The sequence below is a fragment of the Venturia canescens genome, chromosome 6, assembly GCF_019457755.1.
Source record: "Venturia canescens isolate UGA chromosome 6, ASM1945775v1, whole genome shotgun sequence".
Classification (NCBI taxonomy): Eukaryota; Metazoa; Arthropoda; class Insecta; order Hymenoptera; family Ichneumonidae; genus Venturia; species Venturia canescens.
Genome location: NC_057426.1, coordinates 804,055 through 819,772, shown reverse-complemented (window position 1 = coordinate 819,772; position 15,718 = coordinate 804,055). Strand labels below are relative to the sequence as shown.

The 15,718-nt window shown below is 39.7% G+C and overlaps 1 protein-coding gene across 4 annotated transcripts in view; it reads right to left on the bottom strand.

Annotated features, from left to right (window-relative positions):
* Positions 1-4,143: 4,143 nt before the first annotated feature.
* trc (Serine/threonine-protein kinase tricornered) overlaps positions 4,144-15,718 on the bottom strand; it is a 68,411-nt gene continuing 56,836 nt past the window's right edge. For all 4 annotated transcript variants that reach the window (XM_043420828.1, XM_043420826.1, XM_043420825.1 and 1 more), the window contains 9 exons: positions 15,413-15,489; positions 11,683-11,916; positions 11,304-11,511; positions 10,881-10,998; positions 10,321-10,460; positions 10,039-10,239; positions 9,803-9,955; positions 9,513-9,671; positions 4,144-9,331 (listed from right to left, as the gene is read on the bottom strand). In XM_043420828.1, the coding sequence (XP_043276763.1) occupies positions 9,216-9,331; positions 9,513-9,671; positions 9,803-9,955; positions 10,039-10,239; positions 10,321-10,460; positions 10,881-10,998; positions 11,304-11,511; positions 11,683-11,916; positions 15,413-15,489 (1,406 nt within the window). In that variant the 3' untranslated portion in view covers positions 4,144-9,215. The remainder of the gene's footprint in view (positions 9,332-9,512; positions 9,672-9,802; positions 9,956-10,038; positions 10,240-10,320; positions 10,461-10,880; positions 10,999-11,303; positions 11,512-11,682; positions 11,917-15,412; positions 15,490-15,718) is intronic.

Sequence of the window (15,718 nt, the reverse complement as noted above, 5' to 3'; positions counted from 1 at the left end):
GATGATCCTCGTTTCAATTAATTCCCATGAAATTTTAACGTTGTCGTGATAATGACAAAAACTTGAAGCTTTTCTCTATTTTTGCTGCTGCACAGTGGTTATCGTTTGTCATTCTCACTAATCAACTATCGTGGTATTTTTCATAGGTGTTAAAGAAGACTAACACCGTGCTCGATCCGACGAAGGGCAAAAAGGCACGATGTCCTCCGGAAACCTGCAAACTCGATGAGTTACAAAAATTTTCTTCATTATACACAGAATATTAATTGTTTCAACCATAATAGGATCTTTTCAGTTCTCGGCATTTCGGCTCGTACAACACTCTTTGGAGAACTCCAGCAATGAGTTATCCATTCATAAGTAACCGTGCAATGCGAGTCTGCGCTTCGTCAATGGCCACGAAATTGTCTCTGGCCACTTATCTATTCGCGCTGCTTTCTGAATGCGTACAATCAAGCTCCCCTGACTCAACAACCAGAATTGAGAGCTGTAAACTCGAGTTTTAATTGGTAGTCCTGCTCGTGGCATTTAACTTTATAGGAGAGGAAAATGAAGCGTGTGCGATATTTATGCAGATAAAAGTGCATGATATCTGAGCCGAGCTGACTGATGACCTTACCATGACCTACATCAAGAGTTCTGCCCCTTGTGTTGACCTTATAAAACCTTATTCACAGAATGTTAAACTGCGAAAGGGCGCTTCTACTCCCTTTCAAAGAAGCACGCGACACAACCCTTGCGAGACGACGTAGCTACGACCTGCAAAATACTAATCGTTTCCATCATCCTCATTTTACCGATATTACGCAAATTCCGAGTATAAAGTGTGCGTCACTTTTTGGACAACTATGGAATAAAAAAGTTTTTCCTAAATCCTTAAATAATGCAACTCTCAAGAAATCGATAAAACGATTGCTGCGCCCGAAATATTTCAAATAACAAAAATAGTTGCATCAACATAATTCTCAACTTGGTCCCGAACGATGTCTAAAAAATGTAACTGCTGAATAAAAAAAAACGTAAAGTCAATTCGTCGAGATAAGAAAGATATAGTTAAATTTTATATTTAATTGCATTATTAATGAATCGAGAATACGAAGGCACAACCGATTAGTTAGTCGTGGAATCATTTAGCCCGTAAATACAATTTAAGATGGTGTCATTTGCGAGGAGTAAGATCGGCGCTGAGCCAACAGCAATTGTGTTTTGCTCGTACGCATTCAGCAGAAGATTTCATAGATATATCGTTAGTATGAAAAGGAGGCGGTCAGTGTGTAATGTCGGTGCGAAACTCAGAGGCGGAGCTATACTCGCGGGTCAGAGGGCACAGCCAATCGCGGACTCGTGATAACCACTCGTTGACGCAATATATATGCAACGAAGGAACGAGCTACTACGCGCACGCTTCGACTTACCTCTTTATACGCGATGAAGAAGAGATGGGGGCAGCAAGAGGCTGCTGCGAGCTCAGCTGAAAAATTTGCCATCAGCTCTCAGGAAAGCGAGACTCGGCGTCGATTGATGAGCGTGACACGAAATCGAAAGAATCGACCGAAAAATCAATCTATTTTTAAAGCTAAAATAATTAGCATCAAAATATGCTGGCGATCTTGTCGAAAAAGAAACGTTGAGAGCCGAAAATACCATTTGCCAGCTGTCCGGGATCGAAATATTCCCATGTTTTTCCGTAAACAACGTAATTACCCGTGAAAAACATTATGATAAAACAAAAGTATTGAGGTTTAGACGGAGGTGTCGAAAAATCGAAGGATTTTCTTAGAACGTCGTATGAAAAGAATTGTTAGGGATATATTTTCTCTCGACGATAAGAAAGCCCGGTAACGCTTGTGCGAGGATTTTTTTTCTCCCTCAAACCAATTCCCCCGATGTATCGCTCGTTCCAGAGGACACGCAACAGCCCGAGAATCTTTTGTGGATATGGTCAGCGCGTCGAAAACGACACTTTTCGTTATTTCGTTTGGCTCATGGGAAAAAAGCATTTCGCGATGAGGTGGTAGAGAGGGAGGGGGTGAGGATAAAATTTATTCGGTGTATGTTTCGGGGGAACTGACGATTTATCACCGGAATCAATCCAATCGCATTTTCCATGAGAGAGGTCGTGGATGAAAAAAACTCGGTAACACGAATAGCGAACCAACGTTGTGTTACAGTGATACACAGGATCATATAGTGCTCGGCAATCGAGTCTGGTGGCGCATAATCGCACAATTTGTACGTGTCTCCGTTGTCCGCGTAAATTTCATCACAAAAAACTCGTGCACTTACCGTTGCCTCATGATGCATAACATTTCGGCGTTTTATTTTTGCAGTTTCCGTTTTTCTTGTGTGTGTGTGTGTGTGTGTGTGTGTGTGTGTGTGTGTGTGTGTGTGTGTGTGTGCTTTCTTATGTTTCCGAGCTGTACTTCAACGCGTCAATCTGCTTGATCGAGCTAACGGAACAAAAATAATCCGATTTTGTACGAAACAATAGAAAGAGGACGGCGGACATCGAACGTTTGACGACATGACGACCACATCGACTCGGGACGCGGCCGCGCGGGGGCCGTACCTCTCACCATTTACTTTTTCCCCCGTTAGCGCTGATGTAGGGCGACACGAAAATACACTTTGCACCTATATCGTTCATTCTTTTCGGCACACTCCCCCCCTTCGGTAGTAGATTCGAATGTTAAATCGTGTGTTCGTCAACTTATTTCCTTCTCTTCCGTCGATACTTCATACTTATTTGCCTTCATCGGCTTTTTACTATAAATTTCTTATCCAAATCACGCGATAGACTGATCAACGCGTTTGATTACTCTCTTTTTATATAAGAGAATTCAATGTACTTCGAAGGTAATTTTGAACGCGAGCATTTTTCTTTGAATTACCGAAATTGAAACTTTGGAAGAAGAATCTAGTGAAAATATTTATCATATATAAATTTGATTTTAGTCAAATCGTCATAGGGTTGAAAACATCGGCACACATGCACCACTGACACCGAAAATGGTAGAGTCATAATGAAATGCCTTATTTTTTATTTTTTTATTTTTTTTTTATTGAGTAAAAAGAGAGAAGGCCACGGCATCGCCATCTAGCCTCAGATGTGTACACTCACATCCCGGCTTACATTTGCACGTTGATCAAGAAGGTACGCATTAAATATCACATTGATATAAATCACAGACTAATCGTGTCGATGCGTGTATATAAACGCCATCGATGGAGATTTAATGGGAGTTTAGTACTCACTTCAGGAAAACTGCACGATAAAAAGGTATATGGGTATGTTATCATAGCAAGAGATGTTGATAATATCATCCGAAGGTATGTTACCGACCGCAGCTGTTTGCAAAATTATCAAGCGAGTCAGTGGGAATGTCTTGTTCAGCACTTTAACTTTTCAAAGGACGGAAAAACCGTCGAACTATCGAGACTTTAGCTAAAAATCGACGAACTAGAAATTAAAAATTTGTTTTCGTTTGTTTTTATATATTTTTCAGTAAATGTGTCACGATAATGACGGCCATTTTTTCTCGAACATGAAATAGATAAAATTTCCGGACGATAATGTCTGATGTTCGAGCTTTGCGAACACGCAACAAGATCGAGTTATGACGTGATCAAGACATTATTCCAATGAGAACTCCATATATATACTATCGTCGTATCACAGCGGCGTAACACTTTTTCCAATGAAAAAAAAAGTTGCGAACGTTTCTCTGATGTTTTTACTAGAAAATTCAATTGTGTAACAGACCAAAAGTATAGTTGATTCGAAATCTTCAATGGAGAAAAAATATACATTTTATCCCGAAGAGTTCCTATGGTGACGCAGTATATCAATATATCACTCGACGAATACGTTCATCCGTATCGCACGAGTTACAAAGGTTATCAGTGATATAGTTGAACGAAATCAGAAAACATCACCACGATCAGAGAGAAATAGCGAAGAGGAGGAGGAGGATAAGGGGGGAGGGAGGAATACCGGGGGATATGTGAAGATCGTATCACGCCATATTTTACACAATTTCCAAGCGATTACTGAGTAGCCCCTGTTTACGAGATCATGTCATCGTAGATATTGTGTACTACATATTAATTATATAATAGATGTTATATAAAAAAAATCTGGAATAAAATAAAAAACAATTTATTAACGACATAATTACAATAGTATATTCTGCATGTGGAAAGCAATGTTTTTTCTTTATACATTGTTTTTTGTTGTTGTTTTTTTTTTTTTTTTTCATCATTTCATCGATCGATAATAATTCTTTAATTTTATCACAAGCCTACTATAAAATATTTCAATCCACTCGTCACTTTGTTTCTCGTTTACACAATATTCTTCTCATTCACACCGCAAATCATTCGACGATCGCGATCTCTCCCGTGTTTATTTCGTTACTCTGAATCCTCGTTCTATTAATATTATTTTTTCATCGCGTCCTCACAATAAACGTGCAAAATACTTGGAATCGATGCTGATCCGTTACTCGTGGTTTTTTTTTTCAACATCGGACGCCCGTGAGTGTGCGCTGCATGGCCCAACAACGCGCTCGTTCGATGTGTTGCCACAACATCGCCTCCCTTCTCTCTTCGCTGGCGTTGGCCTACCGAAATATGTGTACTCTTACGATCTATCCGCGACAACCGTACGAGAACGTTTCTACTTAAAAACTATATCGTTCTACAATAATCTCCTCGTGTCAGTTTCACAGTTCAAATTCAACTAAAAAACAGTGGCAAAAGAAAATACAATCACTGTACAACACAATCAAAATAATGGGATGGTGGGCATGAAAATCAAGAATGTTGCGTTGTGTCGTGGGAAAGCATCCTCCGGCCATCGTCGTGTTTGTGTACGCATGTGCGCGTGTGTCCTTTTTCATGATTCGTAATAAAAATTAAAAGAAAAAAAAACGATGAAACACCAAAGAGGAAGAGAGACGTAGTACGAAAATATATACAATCTGTTGGGTGGCGCGCGTGTGCTGCTGGGATCATTATCGCTATTTTTATTTTCTTTCTTTTCGTATTTTGTTGACGTCGTCACGGTCGTCACGCAATGGACGAGAGATGCTGCTCGGAATCTAATCGCCGAATAAACGTATATGAACGATATCGGTTTCTTAATAACGGCAAATTCCTCTCTATACGTATCACGCGTCTCGCACAATCATAAGAGACTCGGGGCCTCGGGACAAATAAAAATTGCAGTCGTCCGCTCGCCCGAAGCTCGCCGAGTCTATATTTTCTCCTAATTATCACATGTACAAAAAAACGAAGTTTTTTTTTCAATCTTCTATACGCGTCTCTCATTCCCTCTACGATTGATAGCGAGTGAAACGCTACCAATGATTCTCCTTTTCCAGTTCAACTTACTCGCTGCAGCACTTACTGCTAAATAATCCTTCGATCATTCGCTTGTCTTGTTTTTTTTTTCTTTTTTTTTCTAACACAGTCGCTTCACGCGAGAAGGTTGGGTTATACGTACTATGGGAGATTCGGACAGCGCAAGACACAGTGTATACGTAAAGATGAATCGAGGAGAGAAAGAGAAGGAGAAATTGTGCACGATTGAGTTTTTGAAAAAACGATAGTTTCGAGGAATGTCTCATCCTTCCTTTGACAATAGCAGATTCGAAAAGTGCTCTGTTTCGAGTAAACATCTATGCGTAATAAGTAGATATCTATATCCAAATATACATGATTTATTTTTTTTTCGCCCTCGCAATTGTTCGATGTGAACGAGCAATTGACTCACTTTTTTCAGAGCTCCATAATTCGTTCCATATTTCGTATGATAATTAGCACAAAAAGCAACAATGATTAAATACGAATTTAACTTTCAAGGGTGTACCACGCTTCCGACTTGCTAGGATTTTGCCGAAGAAATAATTGTCAAATGGAGCGGGGACGTGGAGGCCAGAATAATATTGATTGGCGGGAAAATTTCAACGAGTTAATCGAACGCGCATGTTACGCGGTCTCACAATACACGTGGCTACTCAATTATCTGTTTGCCCAATTGTGCCAGAGAAAAGCGCCTGGTCATCAAGACTTTGTACCATTAAATCATCTGAGATCCTAGAACGAAGCTACAGTCACAGTTAGTGATAACGCTCTTTTTGGTATTTTTGTTTCTCTCTTTTTTTTTTTTCAGTTCATATTTTTTCCAACAACCCGCATTCATGGGGCTTACGGGAGCGCCGGGGATATTGTATTTTGGAAGAATAATGCGTTGAAAAGTGATCCTCAAAATCATACACACATCGAAGCTTTTCGGTTTTCCATTTCATTGAATTTTGATATTCCTATCGATGATGGCCAATACACGAATTTTGCGCTCGATAATCCAAAGAGAAGACTCTGCCTTCAGTTTTGATCCCTTATTTTAGGAGCAAAAAATATGGAACATCGAACATATTCTCGTAATTTTCATAGATAAATACAATGACAGTTTTGTCTAACGTGTGGAAACTCGAAAATCCGATGTGCGGCATGGATAAATGGATGAATTATCACTCACGTATATTTTTTCACGTCTACACATGAGACACCATACTCCGCGTGAACTCGAAAGACGTTTGGCTCTCGGGTGTTATAAAAAAAAAAAGAGTCGAGTGCGGTTGTAGTTGCTTCCCAAGTACAACCCAGCCTAAAAAATGATCAAATGACGGTACGCTTGAGCGACGCTTCCAAATTGAGTTCTAAGTGATGAGTAACACTTAGGTAAATGGGCACTAAACACTCTTTAAAATACAACTTAATCTCATGATGTTTCAATCCGTCTAATGTAAAAATTGATCGAACTTGAATTTTCAATCGATGAGTTTCCAATTAGGGTATCGCGTAACCGCTTAATAATTCCAATTGAAACATAATTTTTTTGGAAAGAACAAACCGAGAAGCAAACGGTCTTCGAGGGCGTGCAACGCCTCGTTCTTCACTTGTATAATATATTCACAGATATTCGAACGTAGTGATAAAATGTCGATCTATTGTTAAGGTAATTTCGTTCGCTGCTCCAGGGCACCAAAGATTCTTGCGTCAAAGGCATCTCGTGGCTATTGTTGTATTAATTTTTCTCTCTGTTATTTCTTTCATTCTTTCTTTTCGTATTTTTTTATATTTTTATTTTTTTTCATTGAATAGATAAATAATTTGCGATCGCTTGATTTTCATTTGACCCTAAACTCGATTAAATTGGACGTCGTTTTGGATTAAGTATATCGTAACGTACGATTGTAATGATAGCATCGAGTGACTAAATTTATTTAGGTTTTACACGCATATATTTGTTTATATATGTATGCATCGGATCTCGAGTCGCCAAACGGCCTATCGATTTTATCATCCCTAGTCTATATAGTTCAATTAATGAAGAAAATAGTTGATTTCATTATTAGTCTCTCAAGATCGTGTGGTTTATCATTGTTTTATCTCATTTACTTTTTCTTTGTTCTTTTAATATTAACGTAGCTCAAATTGTCGTACGTAATAATCTAAATTAATTTAGTAAATCTAGTCACTCCGCTTCACCGAAACTATACTGAAACTTTAAATATTATTTCTTTTTCTCCTCTCAACTCGTTACTGTTGTGGTGCTCCTATTAAGTATGATATTCAATAATTATTTCATATTCAACGCTGGCAAAATCGTACGAAACTAATTCATCGTCTCGAATTTATACAATATCAACGTGTGTGTATGTGTGTGTTTGTGGCCATTCGCCAATTTGACGTGTGACGCGACGCGTCTATACTCTTTGCTTATTCTCGTTCATTCATTCGTTTATTACAATAATCGATTCCGATTCTTCATGTTTTTCGCCCGAGCTAAAATGTCTTTGTATTTTATAACGCATGTTCGTCCACTCGCTGCTTTGATATCGGGAAATCATTGGAGAGTGGAATTTCCACTCTGGAACGACGGCAGTTATTTCATTATTTAGAACGTATCTACAATTAACTGTTTTCATTTTCACTTCATTATTATTCATTTATGCAACTCTTTCGGTGTGGTGCCCTGGTTTTATTGAATTTCTTGCGGGAAAAATTCGCACCCGATTTTTAAGCCGCAACGTTAAAATTACTTTAACATAAGCGTGTGAAGAGACGATTCTCCGGGAATCATCAAACTTATGAGATTTAGGTGCCGAGGGCGACAGAACAAGATGTTTCGAGACGCCTGCTCTCGCGAAGGTGCCAGATTTTTTCGCAAATTTTTCATCTTCAATATTTCGTTATCGTTCCTGGAGTACAATACATTAAGCGCACGCTAGGAACATCGATCGGGCAACAAATGAACGAGCCCCGCTCGATAATGCATTAAAGCATGATGAAAATCGATTATAAATCCAATATTTTCCAAACAAAACACACGGATAGCACACACGATCGCGTTTCCCAGTTTCTTGTCCTATCTCTATACTTGTTTGTCCGATCCAACCTGTGCGAACCGATAAAGAATTTAAAACAACAAAAAAAAGTAAAGAACACAGGAAAAAATTGAACTTTCGTGAAAATCGTAAATGTTCATCGAGAATTATATTATCACAGCGCGCCTCGTCGATAATCGGAACGAAAGGTAAAAGTATAAGCAATGAAAAAGCGCCAAAGAAGCAGCATCGATAGAGAATGAATAAAGGATTATTTTCCAAAGTCAACAATTAAAGATAATAGAGCGAAGAAAAGGGGAGAGAAAGAGAGCTCGATCGTGCATCGTTTTGCCTCAATTCGAATGTTTTTCTTTACTATCCACGGTATCGTAGTTCTTAGTCGTAGTAAATTATACGTCTTGGTTTATCCTTCTAATTTTCAAAGTGCAAATACGCTGCACGAAATCTCATCCGGTACATCTTGATGAAAGTTCATCATCTCTGAGTACCGATGTTCTAAGAGCTTAGTCGAGGATGGCAGGAGAGCGAGAAGAAAAAGAGACACACACGTACACACAATACAACTGCGTACGCCCATGGTAATCGTAGTTCATGCGGTTTAGCGCAATTTTATAATCACGATTCACACCGCCGTTCGGACTCTGCCTCGATAGGCCATTCCAGGTCCCCTTTCCTGTCCGTTTGAACCGATATCCACATTTTATCAACAGCCACTCAATGCGGATTATGATGTACCTGGGCCGGAGTACCGATTGAATCACTTTGCTGGTTGCCGATTGCCGTGCAAGCGCTCGAGAGTTGCTATTTTTTCGTCGGCGTGCCCCGTTGTGTTAGACCCTCGAAACGCTTGAACGTGTAGTTTATGAAGACCCAATCTTTGTATGTCACCTCACCGTCTTGGGGTAACGGTGCCGAAGCTGCAACGATCGAACATTCCATTGAAATCGCAATCTTGGCATTCCAACATTTTTTTTATTTCATATTCGAAAACCGATTAATTTGCTGGAGCACATACAAAGTGTTGAGATGTTTAACGACGAATCAGAATGAAATCAGAATCTTTTAACAAGACAAAAATTAAAAGCTGCTATAACTCACGAATTTCGAGTTTGACACTCGGGAACTCATCAAAGTTCGAGGTGTCGTCGATCGAACGAACTTCTACACGAATAGCCGAGGGTCTTTCTCTAATGTGTTCCCAATCGACACCACGGAAGAACGGAGCGAGCTTCAACTCTTCGATCCCCCGCTGAGAACCTGCGAAAGCAATATGGTCAAAAAAGTGGTAGATTCAGTAATATATTCCATGGATATGAATAACAACTGACAACGCAAATAAATGAACGAGTGAAACGAATTGATTGCCATCTTTGAGATAACACACGTACCCAGCCTTCTTTCGGACTCGCAGCAAAACCTAACAATCGTATCCTTGGCTTCTTCACTGATCGGTACTTCCGGCGGAAAGACCAATGTCTCTCGCCAGTTCATTATTTTTCGATAAGTTTCTTGAGGATTCTCACTACAGAATGGGGGATAACCTGGAACGAGGATAAATATAGTGTTGCAATAGAAAAAGAGCTCGTTGCTTTTTGACATGGAAAGAAAAAAAAGTGATACAAACCTATTAGCATCTCGTACATGATGACACCCAGAGACCAATAATCACAAGCCGGTCCGTAGCCGGTTTGAAGGAAGACTTCGGGAGCTATGTAGTCAGGTGTACCAACTGTACTGTAGGCCAGTGCCCTTCGGTTTCTCTTCCAACTCTCTGCTCGTCTTTTGCTATCCATAGCACCACCGCTACTACTCCCACAAGATGTCACTGAAAAATCGGTGTAAACAAGCGCTTTACGTTTAAAGGCCAAATAGACTTTTCGCGCTGACCTATATTTTTTATTCTTACTGAAATCCGAAGGTTTTGCTTGACTCAAATCACGATAAAACTCGGTTCTGTGTGATTTTTTCAGACCCGTACAGAGACCAAAATCCGAGAGCTTTATGTGGCCCCGTGCATCCAGCAACAGGTTGTCAGGTTTTATATCCCTGAAACAAATCGGTAAGAAAAACGTTTAACCCGTAAAGTGTACTCGGGTATGCGTAACTCTCCACGATATTTGTCAGTCCCAAAACAAAAAAACTCGTTAATTTCCTAAATTACGGAGTCTCGTTACCATCTAGAGTACTCGTCGATAAGACATCGGAGACGCATTTATGAAAGCGAGTTCGCTGCCAGAGATTCTATTGTTTTTAAACAAAGTTTCAAACAAATTTCATATAAGCCGCGGCAGCACATCCAGCAGAGTAAATCCAAAGTGAATGTCAACAACGCTATTGTCACTCGTTTGGATACTCTTTGAGGAATATATACTTTAAAGTAATATGAAATTTTGGTTTTCCTTGAAAATATGGTTAGGTTTTGGCTAGGCAACAGTTTGAAGACCAAGTACAGTTCTATCAACGTACCTATGAATAAAACCTAATTTGTGTATCGAGTCGATCGCTAAAGCCGTCTCCGAAATATAAAATTGCGTAGACTCTTCGGACAATGTGTCTCTTTCCATAAGAAGTGTCATCATATCGCCTGCAAATGGAAAGAAATATACATTTTTATCTGCGCAATGTAACTCGGTGAAACATCTAGCCAATGATTTCGTAATTATTCGGACACTCCACATGAAAAATTCATCGATATTATATGCACGAATTTCGTGTAAAGAAAGGTCGATTTTAACGTGGAAATTCCTGGTCCTTAAGAGGCTGATAATTATCAAGATAATGTGCGGAAATAATTGGCTGGAGCAAACGCCGCTTGTCCGGGTCGATCTCAATGAGCTAAAGCTTGAAAATTTCTTTTACCATTTGTGAATATAAAAGTGAAGTTGTTACCTCCGGGAAGAAATTCCATAATGAGATAGAGATTGATAGGATCCTGAAAGCTGTAGTACATCTTAACGACCCATTGATGATCAGCCTCGACGAGAACATCTCTCTCGGCTCTGACGTGAGCGACCTGTTCTTTTTCCAGCATGTCAGCTTTGCGTAGAATCTTCATGGCGTAAACGTGACCAGTGTCCTTCTTTTGGACGAGTCTCACCTGTTTTAAAAGCCAGCAATGTTAGAAATAAGTGGATAATGAGCGTGACGAGATTAATCATTTTTGTCAGAAGGCGCGAGCGAAGGGCAAAAGCCGGAAATGCAACGAGGAAATGACGCTGGATGTTTGAAATTTGAGGATAAAAAGGCGGCGTTAGATTTATTTCATTACCTCGCCAAAAGCCCCGCGTCCAATTACTTTAAGGGGCTCGAAGTCCTCGACACCGAGCCTCGAACGTTTCAAACGTAGAAACTCCGTTTCTTTCTGAGCATGTTGAAGTCTCTTTTCCTGCTTCTGTTGCTCCGAGAGACCTTCGTCCTTCAACGATTCCTCCAATTTGGCTAACCTCTGCTTACGCTCTATGTGCTGAGCTATCAGGTTGCTGTAATAATTCTCCAAGGTAACCTGTTGACAAAAGACACACACCAATGTCATATCTCACGAATCTCCACACTCTTCTCAATCGTCCGTGCGTGGCTACGAGCTACGAGGACACTGGACATTATTAGTATATACACCCACTCTTGGAAACGAAGTACGTCATCTCCCAGAGCCACGCGCACAGCTTAACGCGTAAATATAAGCAAATAATAATATCGTTTAAATGACCGTTACAACCTTGGTTTGAGCAACAGAGTTACATTTTTTTTTTTTTCAATGATCGATCATCACAAAAGAAGCATCGAAGAGCGTTATACAAATGTGACGAGGAGTGTGAAAAATTGGAGAGAAACGAAAAAAAAAAACATTTTATTCGTAATTTCGTGATCGCAGTTACATGCCCAGCGACGCTGATGAAATTTCGTTCGAACGAGTGACGCAAGGGATGGTGGAAACATTTTTCATACAAGAGTTCAATTTTACAGTATTTTCAAACGGCGTGAAATTTAATTGTGATCAACTGGACTCGTGTCGTTGATCGAGCATACGATAAGAGTGTTAAACACGAGAACGTTCTACGAACTTTCCGAAATGGGAGTCCCGGACAATCGGGATATTAAGCGATCGAGGTCAGTGGGTAGAAAAAAAAAACTACATAGAATGACATTGAAACCCAAACATTTTCGCCGTACGCTGTGAAACTCTCATCGAGAGAACACGTGACGGAATGCTGAGAATTTTCGTGAAATACAATGCTCGGTAATAAATTATCGGCATTAACCAGTTCCGACGACGTATATTGGCATTCCAAGTGCTGTACCTTCATTCTCCTTCGTTCGTGTGTTTATTCTGCAGCGAATGTTATTCAATGAATCACACAATAATTATCCAAATGGAACGAATTCGACAAGAAATAACGTAGAGACAATATTGCGTAGCTGCAAGGAATCTGGTTAGGCAAGGATCGAGTTTTCTCAAGATTTTTTTCCTGTTCAACGGCACGTTTCAAGCGCCTGTTCGAGCATGAACACCGTCCGAATTTTTAGTGAATAAAACATTGTTGCAAAAAAACGACAAAATCGCTTCGTTCGTTTCCTATTTTCTATTTGGCTGAATTTTTTTGATTTAACGTTTGCTGGTAATTTTCGATTTTCATCTGATTTCGAGCCAAGTCTTCATACGTGCAGCCCAACCCGAAAAGATTTTGTACACTCCTATGAGCTGGGTCTGAAAAAGACTTTGCAAAATCATTTCATATATCTACTTCCCTGTAACTTTGTGGAACAGAATATCGAAAAACGAGAATAAAAAATTCCATGGGTCGAGAGATGGCCATTTGTGAAAGATTTTTTTAAAATACTTTCGGCATTTCAAACGGTCTATTTTCTCCTCGCAGCTGGATACACGAAGCGAAGGAAGAGAGTTGGGGATACTCCGGCGCTTCCTCGAAAAGAAAATTTTATTCTCTGGAACATGACCTTACTCCGGTGAATAAAGAAGATCGATTTGATCTGCGAACACGGGCGGCCTAATGAATTTTTAATCAGTGGAACGAAATATATTTGGTGCTTTCAACAATTACTCGGTCCAGTGGACCAAATAATGTTACGCTACGAGTAACATCAACTCTAACTGTGTAATTCACGCTTTTTTCAGATCAAATTAAAGCGATTTTCGAGTCGTAATACCATACAGAAACAGTAGTAGAAGTAATGCTAAAAGTTTTTGAAGAGACTGTAATATTTTATTAACTCGAGCATTTTTCAACGTTTTCATTCGTTTATTTAATCGAAATTCAGCAAATTAGCAACATTTTGGTTTGAATTTCTCAACTTTTGCTCATATAGAGCTGCTCTCGATCTAATAAAAACTCGAAAATTCACGAAGCAAGAAAGTTGAAATGCGAGCATCTGCCTCGACACAGAGAATGAAGTATCGTCACGTGCGCGAAGCCAACGAAATTCAATACGTGTGCGAACGTAGCTTCAGTGGAGTTTGAGTAAACTTCTTGCTGGTTTTTCGACAAAAGTGTTAAAAAATAAATTGACCAATTTGAATTTGATGAATTGGAGACATTCGCATGAAAAAAAAAAGATTTTTATTGATGATTAAAATTCATTATTTACATCGCGGTATCGATTTATCGTAGTTCCGAACCACGAAAGTTCAGATCTGAAAGCAGCTCGGTCTCCTATGTTACGCAATAAGCTGCGCCTCAAATTTAGACCATCTTTGTTTGATGTGGTTCGACCTAAATATTCTTTATTATCGCCTTGAAGATATTTCGTAAGATAATACAGAATATTGAATAAACTACTGCGTTGATGATGCCGGTTCGAATCAACAGACGATGTTTATATACAAAAAAATGAGTTTTTCGTTGGAATAACCGGCACGATAAATCGTCAATTCAAAATTTAACACCAATTATTCGAATGCGGTAAAGAATTTTTTTCATTTTATACGATCTTCGCTTACTTCACAAAATCGTCGAGTGAAATAGCCTCAAATTGTCAATCCGGTGACCACAATATTCAATTGAATTTCTAAGAAAGTGCTTTTTCACAAAAACAAAGATGTAGAGGACCAGTGAGAAGTGCGGAAAACAATTTCCAAGGAAAAAGAATATTCCTGCTACATTGTACAATTTCCAATGGAACATCGATTTTCAATCGAAACGCGATTTGATTGTTTTTTCTTTTTTCAAAATATATCGAATAAGCATAGTTTTAGTCGGTACGAAGAAAAAAAAAGCGTAACCGCAGCATTGTCATTCGACCGAATCGTCTTTGCCTTTCACGCAGTAGCGCGGTTGACCGCTTCAGGTTCACTATTTTGACTGCCTTTCGCTGCAGGTCTAAACTGACGAAGCGTTGTAAATTGTCAGACGAAAAAATTACTTGCAATCATGCTTCGATTGTTTCGAACTGAAACGTAATTCTTGCCGAGGACTCAAATCGGGGTAAAAAGTATTCGAAACGAAAAATATCGGGTTTTGGGGAATTTGGTCCGATCTGGAGTTGAATGAAAGTCCGAGTATCAAATTCCTTCGGGTCGCGACGAAGTAAAGATCGTTCGCGCGGCAAAGTGCAGTGCGATTATGGCCGCACCGTTAGAGCTTCGCCATGAGCTCGCAACTTTGCCACAACAAAACCCAGGCTGGAATGACCAATGTAATTCATTTTCGCAATTATTATTAATGAAAACTCATTCGTTAAAAACGACTTTCTCGCATTATGCAATCTTCATAAAATAGCCACGCGGTGCGCGCGCCAAGTTGGAGGCTTGATTCGATGTGACCGGCGAAAGAAATTTCGCGTTGGATGAGCCTCAGTTTTCTTTCGTTGAACCCGGAAACGTCGATTCGAACCGCGCGTCGAAAAACGAACAAAGGAAAAGTGATTTCCACGAACTCTCAAAGCGATCGACGAACTTTTTACACTCGGATAAGAAGCAAGCGCCGAAAAATGTTTCTCAGTCAATACTTTTTATATGTACTCTTTGGAAGTCTGCAGCTTACCTTGGCCTTGGTTGCCTTGTCCAATGTGTGACCGCTGAATCGAATCGTGCTCTCGGTCGCGGCCATCTCCAAAACCCCTGAAACAAAAAACAAACATTTTTCGTTTTACATTACGGCTCGTCGAATCCGCCCCAAATGTTTCTGTCCACACGGCCTTAAGATACACTACAAAAAAGTGTCCATTCGCCGGGGACGCGTGATTTTCGTATTTTTAAACAATGTCGCGTATTTTCCTCCAATTTGACTTTTCAATGGTATGCGCATTATTAATCGTCGGAGATCAACTCTCGCAGAGCCCTTTCCGAC